The sequence below is a fragment of the Cavia porcellus genome, unplaced genomic scaffold, assembly GCF_034190915.1.
Source record: "Cavia porcellus strain 051 isolate PalLab524CR breed Dunkin Hartley unplaced genomic scaffold, mCavPor4.1 scaffold_17, whole genome shotgun sequence".
NCBI classification, from domain to species: Eukaryota; Metazoa; Chordata; class Mammalia; order Rodentia; family Caviidae; genus Cavia; species Cavia porcellus.
Window position 1 is genome coordinate 67,242,253 of NW_026947500.1, and position 10,581 is coordinate 67,252,833.

Here is a 10,581-nt window from a genome sequence, read left to right on the forward strand (position 1 = left end):
TTTGAGCGTTGCTTCCTGGCTCCGGGGCAGAACCCCCAGCCTGCTGGCCCACCTCCTTCACCCCGCTGGTGCAGACTTTCTGGCTCCCACCACTGAGCTCCGGGCCTCCTCAGTGCAGATCCCTGATACAGACTTGCACGGGACATTGTCATGGGCTCTCGGTCTTCAGCTGGACTCCTGCAGGACGTTTCCATGGGGTCCAGGTCCTCAGCTGGGCGCTCTGGGTCTTCAGTGTATGCCAGGATTTCTGTGCTTTTTCATATTTAGTTCTTTGGGTGACTATTATAAAATAATTCTATAAATTATGTGCCCTGTATTAAATCGTTTCCCTTGCAAACCCGGATGATCACACAAGCTTAAACATCACACAGTTTCTCCTCTATGAGGGCCCCAGAGTACAGATAAATTAAAGAGTAACATGAAAGGTAGATGGCAGGAAATAGGGAGAGAAAGCTTATGTGACAAAGAAGGGGACCAAGAGATGGGGGAGGGGCAAAGAGGCTGTGAAAAGCATTCAGATGTGTCGCCTGTGTATGCTCATAAAATTTGAAGAGAAATTTTGTGGGCTCTGCACTATGGCCCACCCGGTGTCCCTGGCCACCCCACAATCTCCTCATGGCTGATTCCTGGCCTGAGTCCTGGGCAATGTTTGGACTCACTGTGTAGCCCAGGCTGGTCTCGATCTTGCAGAGATCCTTCTGCCTCAGCCTCATGAGTGCTGGGATCGCAGGCGTGTCCCACAAGCATCTTTGGTCTCTTCCAGTCTGGAAGAGTTTTCCTCTGTGTCCTATCACCAGCCAGTTATTTCGCAAAGAACCTTCGGTGTTTTAACAGTCCGCATGGTCAGGCTGAGGCTGGGCAGCTGGACTGTCCCCTTCCGATGCCAGAAAAGATTTGCGCGCACACTCAGGGATTAAAACAACAGAAACACATTCTCCTGTAGTTCTAAAGTCACAAATCTAAATCAAGTCGGGTATGGTAGCTCACGCCTGTCATCCCAGCCCTCCTGAGGCTGAGGCAGGAGGGTTCCTACAAGTTCAAGGGCAGTCTGGGCTACAAAGCCCAACTCTGTGTCAAAAACAAACAGCCAGGCGTGGCCCTGAACACCAGCCTCCAGTGGCCTCAAGCCGCTGCCCTCAGGGACTCCCAAGGGCCACAGCCTGGGAAGGACGCATGCGCACTGGGCTACCGAGCTCACCAGACATGGGCTAGAATCCAGGGCCACCAGCACAGCCACAGCCCTGCAGCCATTCACCCACGTGCATACTGAGCAGGGAGGCACTGGGGACCCAGCCACAAATTCCTGCCTCCTGGAGCCAGCAGATTAGACAGGGGTGTGGGGTTAATGAGTCACCAGTGGGTCTGCAGGGGAGGGATGGGGAAACGGGAGGAGAGGGGGCGGCGGAGGAGGAGGAGTTCAGTGTGACTCAGCTGGGGAAGGGAGCTCCGGCAGGTTGAGGGTACGGGAAAGAGGGCTGGGCAGGCTCAGGAGTGGGAGAGGGGCAGGGAGGATGGGGAGGGCAACAGGGGCTGATAAGACTGACAAGAAAGATAAGGATGATGGAGAATGACAGAGGATGGAGGATGCTGGGAAAAGAATAGAGGACTATGGGTGATGATGGAGGAGGATGGAGGATGATAGAAGATGATGGGGGTGATGGAGGATGGCAGAGGATGCCGGGAGAAGAATAGAGGATTATGGGTGATGATGGGGGATGATGGAGGATGATGGCAGAAGGACAGAAGATGATGGGGCAATGGTAGAGGATGGGGGATGATAGAGGACAATGAGGATTGATGGGAGGATGATAGAGATGATGGGGATGATGGGTAATAGTAGAAGATGCTGGGAGAACAGGGGATTATGGGTGATGATGGAGGATGCTGGGAGAGAACAGAGGACTATGGGTGATGATGGAGGATGGCAGGAGGATGAGGAGGAGAATGCGAGGAAGTCTGCAGGGCCGATTGTTGCCGTACCTGGCGAGGCACGCAGTGAGATGCTTCTGGGAGATTTTTGCCATCTCTCTTTAATCAGGATATTTTTGCAGACAGTCACAGACTGACTTGTGTACAGAGCTCAGTGAGCTTTTCGTTTCCAGTAGAATTCACATCAAATAAAATTAACCATGGTTTTTTTTTGTTTGTTTGTTTGTTTTTTTGTCTTTTTCGTTTTTATCGGTACCAGGGATCGAACTCATGACTGCCTGCCTTGCAAAGCAGGTGCTTATGCCGCTGAGCTAAATCCCCAGCCCCTAATTAGCCATCTTAAAACTATCGATTCACCATATTTTATTTTTAAAATGTTTCAAAATATTTCTTTTTTTTTTTTTTGTACCAGGTATTGAACTCACGACCTCAAGTTTGCCAAGCAGGCACTTACACCGCTGAGATAAACCCCTGGCTATTTTCAAATTTTTAAACCAAAATTGACATGCTCGGTGTGGTGGCACACACCTTCCATCCCAGTATTCGGGAGGCTGAGGCAGAAGGATTGCTGTGAGTTTGAGGACAGCCTGGGCTACACAGTGAGCTCAAGGCCAACCTAAAACTACATAGCAAGATCTTGTCTCAAAAAAAAAAAAAAAAAAAAAAAAGAAAAGAAAATTCAATTTAAAAAAATTTTAACTCCTGCCTCCAAAACCAACTTATCACACCTACTGCCCACAAAATAAGGAATGCACGATGTGTTCCAGACCAGACTCCCAGGGCTTTCCATCCACCTCTACCACCTCCTCTGGGGAGCCTCTCCGGCCCTCTTGCTGATGTCCACTGCCTGTGTGAGGACTCTGGTGGGTCGGAGCCCAGGAGCAGTGGGCGCTGTCCACCTCGCCACCCCCTGCCTGTGGGGGTCTGGATGTCAGATGGAGGACGAGGCTGGGGGCCCCTGGGCTTCCTCACAGCACGGCAGGGACTCCATGCAGGAGTGGAGATGCCACAGAGACCGTGGGTGCCTTTCAGGACCTGGCCCTCGCGGTCACACCACTCTGCCTTGTCCTGTTTCTGCAGCAGCCTGAGCTCCAGGCAGGGCACCCTGAGTCCCCAGGAAGGGCCAGGCGCCAGGGAGACAGGAAGGTGACCCTCCTGGCACCCTGATGGAGCCAGCTGGGAGCTCTGCAGCCAGATGACACCCGCCCAGCGGCGACAGCATGCAGCCAGCCCTCAAGTCACTCAGGGGAGGACAAGTCACCAAGAACTCAGCAAGGAACAAGGCCATGTGCCCGCCCAGGGTCACTGAGCCCAGAGCTCTCTGGCAAGGCCCTGTGTCCCCCACAGGCTCTACATAGTATGAGATCAGCCCCCCCCCAGCCCTCACCAGGGAAACAGACAGGGAAGGGAGCGGCATGCTGGGACATGAACCCAGAGCCACCGGCAGCCCTGCGGCCAAGGGTCAGGACGTCTGGTGGGAGAAGCCTCCCGGCGGGCAACCACCCCACTCAGGGAGTGTGGTGTGGGTCCAGGCCCTGCCACCTGCCAGCCGGTGGTCCTGAGCAGATTACTTTGCCACCTGTGCCTCAGTTTCCCCACCTGTGAACGAGGTTAAGGGGCTTGTGGCAAGGACTCAGAGGGTCATCACCCACTCAGAGGGTCATCACCCACCCAGCAGAGGCTTAACAACAGGTTTTTAAGAGACCCAAGAGAGAGGCGCACGTGACACCCCTATTGTACAGAAGGGAAACAGGCTGGGAATTTGGGGGTGCACATCAGCTGCAAAACTGGGAGCTGCACACGCCCTTCCCTCATTTATTTATTTTTGAGACAGGGTCTTGCTATGTAGCCCAGGATGACCTCAAACGCCCCGTGACTCTCCTGCCTCAGCCTCCCACGCGCTAGGATGATAGGCGAGCACCTGGCTTCCTCTTTTTTCCTGAAATCATTTTTCTCCTCTCAGCCTCCCAACCCACAGTGGCTGAGAAACCAAAGGCAGCATGAGCCCCTCGCTGGGGTGTGAGGACCCTGCCAGAGGGAGGGGAGGGAAGCCAGGCTGTGCTGGGCGGAGCAGAAGCCTCTGACTTACGCCCTGATGCGATTACATTAATTATCATTCCTGCCTTGTGTGTGGATTGAGCTTTGCCACGCAGAGCCCAAGGCCACACCACGGCGTGGAAACCGGGGCTTGCACCCCTCGCCCTCTGCTCCCCAGCTGTCACCGCGAGGGTCTCAGGGCTTCTGCAGCGGGGCTGTGAGAGGAGCTTTGAACAAGCAAAGGCGGGGCCCAGGGGCTATGGGCGTGGCCTAGGGTGTGGGCGTGGCTATAAAATCATGGGGGCGGCTCTAGGAACTTATGGGGTGGGGCCTAGTCACCTTGGAGGCGGGGCCTAAGGAGCCATGGAGCGGGGGTCTAACCACCACGGGAATGGGGGCTAAAGAGCCATGGGCCGGGGCCTAGGGAGCTATGGGTGGTCTCAGGCCAGTGACACAAGCCAGAGGGGATCACAGGACGCCCTCCCTCTGCCCCTGCAGCCATCCCAACACTCCCTCCTCTCCTGTTTCGATTGTGCCCCTTCCCCAGAGCCCTGTTTTCTGTAGGGGCTTGCTCTTCCTCCCCAACTCTGCAAGGTGCACAAAGCCTAGCTTCGGTCAAGGGGCTGCTGGGTTCCTGCTTCTCTTCCCCACACCAAAGTAGGGCTACCCTGGGGTTGGGGTGCCTGTTGCTCACTGCCTCAGTATTCTGTAGTGTCGATGCAAGGGTGTTAAGCTGGCTTGAGCAAACCCGCCCATTAACCAGTGGGTAGTGTGCAGCTGTGGACTTCAGGCATGGCTGGCTCCAGGTGCCAAGCCCAGCTCTGTGCCTTATCTCTAGGCTCCACTGCACCCTGTACCTTCTTCCTGTGTTCACTCAAGGGACCCCTGAGCTGGGTGACTCAGGATGCTTGGGATGACAGCAAGGCTGTGGCATATGACACTGCTGATGACAGCCTCACATCCTACATCACACAGAGATACGGAGGGTGCAGGCAGCAGGCAGCAGAGGCCTTCCTTAGGGGTTGCCTTGGGTGGAAGGGAGGGCCAGCCACAGGTGGTGGGGGAGGCGGCACAGCCTTTGGGGGCCCAGAGGTGTGAGGTGGCTAGGTCCCCAGCACAGACACATGCCTGTCATGCAGGCACAGGACACACACACAATGCCATTACCCACCCCATGGCCCAAGAATGCATGTGGAGGGAGGCATGGGGTGACAGAGCGCGGCCTGGGGTCACAGGAGGACCCTGTCACACTGTACTTCCTGGAGCCTGGATGTCAGGATCCAGAATGACCTGGACTCTAGGGGCTGATGTGGTCAAAGGGCAAAGGGCAAAAGCCCTTCCCCAGGGGAGCCCCTGAGTGCTTCCCGGAGGTACGGAGCAGAGAGCTGTCTGGGTCCCTCTAGGTCAGGCTGCAGGACCTGGGTGGGCCAGCCCCTGTCCGGGTGTCCTGTGCATCTGGGAGTGTCCACGGCACTGTGAGGGGGGCACTGATAACTGCTCCTGGTGCCCCGACCTGCAGAGCCCAGGGTGAGCCCAGCCTGTTTCCTGCCCCCCCCCCAACTCAGGGCAAAGCTCCACTCCTCCGATTACTCAGTGAAGCAAGCCGACCTCCACCCCCGCAGCCCTGAAACACCTTTATTGCACTAAAAACAGAATTTATAAACAACACACACTGGAGGGCGGCGTCTGACAGTCACCCGCAGCCGGCTTCTCACACACAGATATCAAAACAGCCACAAATATAGAAAACGGGAACCCCCCTGCCGGGGAGGATAGGGCACAGGGTCCCCACCGTAGAAGGGAGGCAGCCACGAGCTCCAAGCGTCCAGCTCCATGCAGGGCCTGTGGTCTGCGGCCCAGGTTCGGGGTCGGGGTGGGGGTCAGGTGCAGACAGGGGCTGGGGCCCAGCAATCACAGGGCGCAGGGCCACACTGGGGCACAGCCAAAATCCAGGGCTCCCTCCAGGCCAGGGAGTCACAGCCGCAACCAACCCTGGTGGGGTGCGGACACCAAGCCAGGAAGAAGAGACCTGGTGAAAGAGGGGGATGGCCAAGGAAGGGGACGCCATCCCACAGGGCTGTCCTCCCGGCAGTGACCGCCCACCTGTGAACTGGCAGAGTTTGTGGAGGAAAAAAAAAAAGCCTGAGAACCATTTAAGGATTCATAGCAAAGCTCCATCAGCTGCCCGACCCCGGGCAAAGCCAGAACCAGGCCCAGGCCCCAGCCCGGCCCATGCCGATCCCACAGAAGGCCAAGCTGGGCGCTGGCTGGCAGGGGACAGGGGATAGGCCAAGCACAAGCGCCTCCTGGCAAGGGGCCCCTGTCCCCATCTTCCCAGGCTCCTGACTGACTCCAGGCTGGCAGCCACACAACCTCCTTCATCAAGAGCGGAGTCCGGGTGACCCGGGAGCCCCCAAGCCCCTCGCCTCTGAGCCTGTAGGCTGAGACTTCCCGGAGCCCGAGGAGGGGATGGCCTGTGTGGTGTCACCAGCTCCCCAGGCATCTGGGCGCTGCAGGGTGTCAGCCACCCCAGCAGGTGGCTGGGGAGGGCAAGGCTGTGCCACAAAGCAGTATGTCGAGCCTTGGGACCCGAGCCCCGGCCTCTAGGCCCTGCGGCCTCTCGGTCTCAGCCTCTCAGTCCTCAATTCTTGGGCTCCCGAAGACCTCTGTCCCCCATCCCAACTCTACGTAGAAGGGCGGGGTGGAGAAGTCTCAAGGGACCTAGGGGGACAGTCAGCTCTGCCAAGCCACCTGATGTGTTCCCCGAGGCCTGTCCTCCTCCTCCTCCAAAAGACCAGTCCATGAAAAGGACTTGTGTTTCCACCGGGGCCGGGACACCCCAGGGTCAGGTGCAGGCTGAGCCGAAGCCCATCTCCCCCTCACTCCACCCCGTGCAGAGGACAGGCTGCCTCACCCCGCCCCTGCACCCCATCCCACCCGCCTCACAGGCAGGGCAGCAGCGAGGTCAGGGGCAGCTCCTTCTCCCCAAGCAGCGTGTCCCGCTTCAGGCTGCTGCCCTTGTTGACCACCTTGATGCGCAGGGACAGCTTGGGCACGCTGGCCGGGCCCAGGCCGTCGAAGAAGAAGTCCTCGTTGAAGACGGGGTGGCGGCTGTTCTTGATGATGGTGCTGCGCTGCTTCTGGAGCTTCCCGGGGACCAGGCAGAGGCCCACGCAGCAATTGATGCTCCGGGCGTCCCAGGGCCGCTCGTACAGACCCTCGGCCACCAGCAGCCGCACGCGCAGCCGGGCCTGGGCCGCCTCGTACTCAGCCAGCAGCCGCACGCTGCCCCGGGGCCCCATGCGCACCGTGTGCTCCCCTCGGGGCGTCGCTGGGCCGGACTCGGGGCCCGGCTCAGGGGTGGGCCTGCGGGTCAGGCGACGGCGGACACCGGGGCTGGTGTCCGGGGTGCTGTCGTCGGCCGACAGCGAGCCGTGGCGGCCCACGGAGTGCTTGAGTTGGGTCACCTTGGCCTGGCCGTCCTGAGCGAAGCCCTTGAGCAGGGACACAGAGCGGGACAGCAGGGGGGACCCAAACGGGGAGGATTCGGCCGAGGACCCCGTGTCGCTCTCCCCACCGCTGAAGTAGCGGCCAGGGCTCATCAGGCCGCCCGTGGCCTCCCGCGACGCCCCGTCCCCCCCGTTGGCCTTGGCCCCCGCCCGCCGGCGCCCCGTCCCCGGGGAGCCCACCTGCGCCAGGGCCCCGTGCTCACTGTGGAACAGGGACTCCTTGCGCCGCGTGTGCGGGCTCTCGGCCAGCGTGGCGAAGCCGTAGGACGTCTGGGCCTTGGGCACCGACGGCAGCTCCAGGGCGCCCGGGGCGTCCTCGGCCGGCCAGTCCTCGGCGCTCTCGATCTGGATGACGTGGCGCGTGGCTGCCTTCAGCAGGCTCCTGCTCTCGGCGGCCAGCTTGGCGGGCAGCCGGGGGCTGCGCGGGCCGCGGCGGGGGGACGCAGCCAGGTTCTGCTCCGACGGGGACGGGCCCAGCTCGGCCGGGCCCTCGGCCTCCGCGGGGCCCGCGGGCAGCTTCGGGGGGATGAAGAAGTCCGGGATCTTGTCGGGGGTCAGCACGTTGCTGTACAGGGGCCCCTTGGCGGCCTTGTCCCCTGCCTCGCCCCCCGCTGCCCGGGTCCCGTTGTCCCCAGAGCCGCGGAGCCGGTCCAGGAACCACATGTTGGCCTTCCTCATGGGGGCGCAGGGCGGGAGGCCGGAGGGGACGCAGCGTCTGGGAAAGTAGGCGGGGAGGGCTCAGGGGGCACCCGTCCCCGGGGTGCGCGCGCCAAGGCCCGGGAGTGGGCACGGGGGAGGGCCACTCTTGGGGGGCTGAGACCAGGAGAGGGGTGGGGCGCTTCCCCTTCCCAGAGGGCCGGGGCCAACTTCCCAGCAGGCGCGGAGATGGGCGCGGAGATGGGCGCGGAGATGGGCGCAGAGATGGGCGCAGAGACGCACGCAGAATTGGAGAAAGAGCCCGGCTGGGGGACCAGGAGGTGTGGGGCCCGGGAGCGGGGAAGCACCCCGGGCGCCCCCCTTTGCCATCTCCCGGGTGGGGGACCCTGCTTCCTACGGGGCTGCGCGCCCCACGCCCAGGGGCGCAGGTGTCCCGGCCCCGCCCCCGGCGCCCGCCCACCTGTGGCTTCTCCGGGAGGCGGGGGTGGGGGAGGAGCGCGGCCCGGCCTGGGCGGGCACCGCGCGGGGTCCCGGCGCCCCCGAGCCGCCCACCGCCCGCAGCGGGGTCCCGGCCGGCTCACCTGCCTCGGCTCCAGACGCGGGGCTCGCGCAGGCCCGGCGGCTCCCAGCGCCTCCGAGCGGCCAGCGCCGCAGCCAGGCCCCGCCCACCGCGCCGAGCGGGGCGGGTCCGGAGCAGGGCGGCCACGGCCACGCAGGACCCGGGTGGGGCCCCCGGAAGCCGGCGGGGGGCTCCGGGCATCTGTGCCCTCCGGGAGGCCCCGGTCCTGCTGTTCCTGACCACCCTCCCCTCTCTGTTCTGGGGCTGCCCAGCAGGTCCAGCGCTGGCCCCTCTGTCGCTGAGGGGCCGTTCCTCCAGAGGTAAGGACGCCCCGAAGCCTGGTCCCAGCCCCCCAACACCCTCCAAGAGCTCTGCAGTCCAAGATGTAGGGATGTGGCGGAGGGAAGGAAGGAGGAGTCCCGTCCCCCACACCCCTCACAGGCGCAGACCAGGATGGGTCCTGCCAGCTACCCTGCCTCAGTTTCTCTCCTGGACCCAAGATAATGGCGTGCCTGGCCAGCGTGTACAAGGGGAGATACCGAGAGGACACAGGCACCTGGCTATTTATTCAGGGTTTTCTGAGGGCCTCCGATGTCCCAGGAATGTCCCCATGTCGCGCTGAGGTCCAAGCAAGGATAGGGCCTGGGTGGAGAACGCTGGAAGGTCAGGCCAGGAAGGGTCAGGAAGGTAGATAGGGCCCAAGAGGGCTGTGGTCCAGATGGGGAAATCGAGGCACACCGGAGCCATGATGCAGATGGTCTGTCTAGGTGACAGACACTTGGAAGAATGACACTTCCTCATTGCCTCTGGCCCAGAGCAGTCACTGGCTGGTGTCTCGGACCTCTTAGGGACCAGAGTTTCTGGGGGGAGGGTCATGGTGGCCTCTTGCTGCAGTATGCCGAGGTCAGGCCAGGTGGGACAGGGCCAGGCCTCATGATGCCAGGCCTGGGCACCAGGGCCTGGGCCCCAGCTGGGACGTGACACACTGCCCAGCGTAGGTCAAGGAACTCCAGACTTGGGGAGCTGCTCAGCTGGGGCCAGAGGCCAGTGCCCACACTGCTGCTGTGACTGCAGACACCGATGGGGATGGCCCTGGTGCATCCTCTCTTGCGCCCAGCTCAGCCTGCACCTTCCCCCCTCTCCTACCTCCGTACACTGCACTGCATGTGGAGCTCTGGGTCCAGTGCCTGCCCCGCTGGCCATTCGGCCCCGCCCTGAGGCCCAGCTTCCCCCCCCAGCCGTTCTGCATGGCCCTCAGCAAACAGGAGCCTCCCATGTCAACAGAGCCATTGCCTCCCGCCACGCAGAGAGCACCCCCGGGATGCACCAGTCAGACGTCAGGGGGCTCGGCGGCTGGCGGCTGGCATAGCAACGTCCCCGAGTCCTGCCACTCTGCCTGACCTGGCACCAGCCCTGGTCCCCCAGGCGGGGCCATCAGGCTGGCCCTCCTCCCCCAGGTTGACCCCAGCGGCTCCAGGAAGCCCAAAAGGCTCAGAGAGCAAAGGGCCTGGGTGCTACCCTTTCTCCCTCAGACCAGGGAGGTGACCATGAGGACTGGGGGCCTCACTCGGCCTGCCCTCAGTGCACTTTCCATGCACAGGGGCTCCCACCCTTTGTGCAGGGGCCGCAGCAGGCGGGGACTTCAGAAGAACAGGGCAGGGGCCGTGGAGCCTGGGCCTCAGGGCCCAGGACCATGAATGAATGAATGAGGTGAAATGCACCCCTTGCTTCCCACACATGTTCACGACCCAGTGCCTTCCCACAGCAGAGCATGGCCCCGCAGCCCTGTCCTCTGCCCCACCCCATCTCATTGGCACAGTCTGTGCCCCTGAGGATCTCCTGAGCCCTCATCGCTCCCCATCACCCCAGCCTAAAGATCAGGCAGCTCCT

General features: G+C 61.8%; 1 protein-coding gene across 1 annotated transcript; it reads right to left on the minus strand.

Annotated features, from left to right (window-relative positions):
• Positions 1-5,587: 5,587 nt before the first annotated feature.
• C2cd4c (C2 calcium dependent domain containing 4C) lies at positions 5,588-9,087 on the minus strand. Its single transcript, XM_063228583.1, has 2 exons — positions 8,714-9,087; positions 5,588-8,190 (listed from the first exon to the last, which is right to left on the minus strand). The coding sequence occupies exons 1-2, from the start codon at positions 8,890-8,892 to the stop codon at positions 6,909-6,911; spliced, it is 1,461 nt and encodes a 486-aa protein (XP_063084653.1). The 5' UTR covers positions 8,893-9,087; the 3' UTR covers positions 5,588-6,908.
• Positions 9,088-10,581: the final 1,494 nt, after the last annotated feature.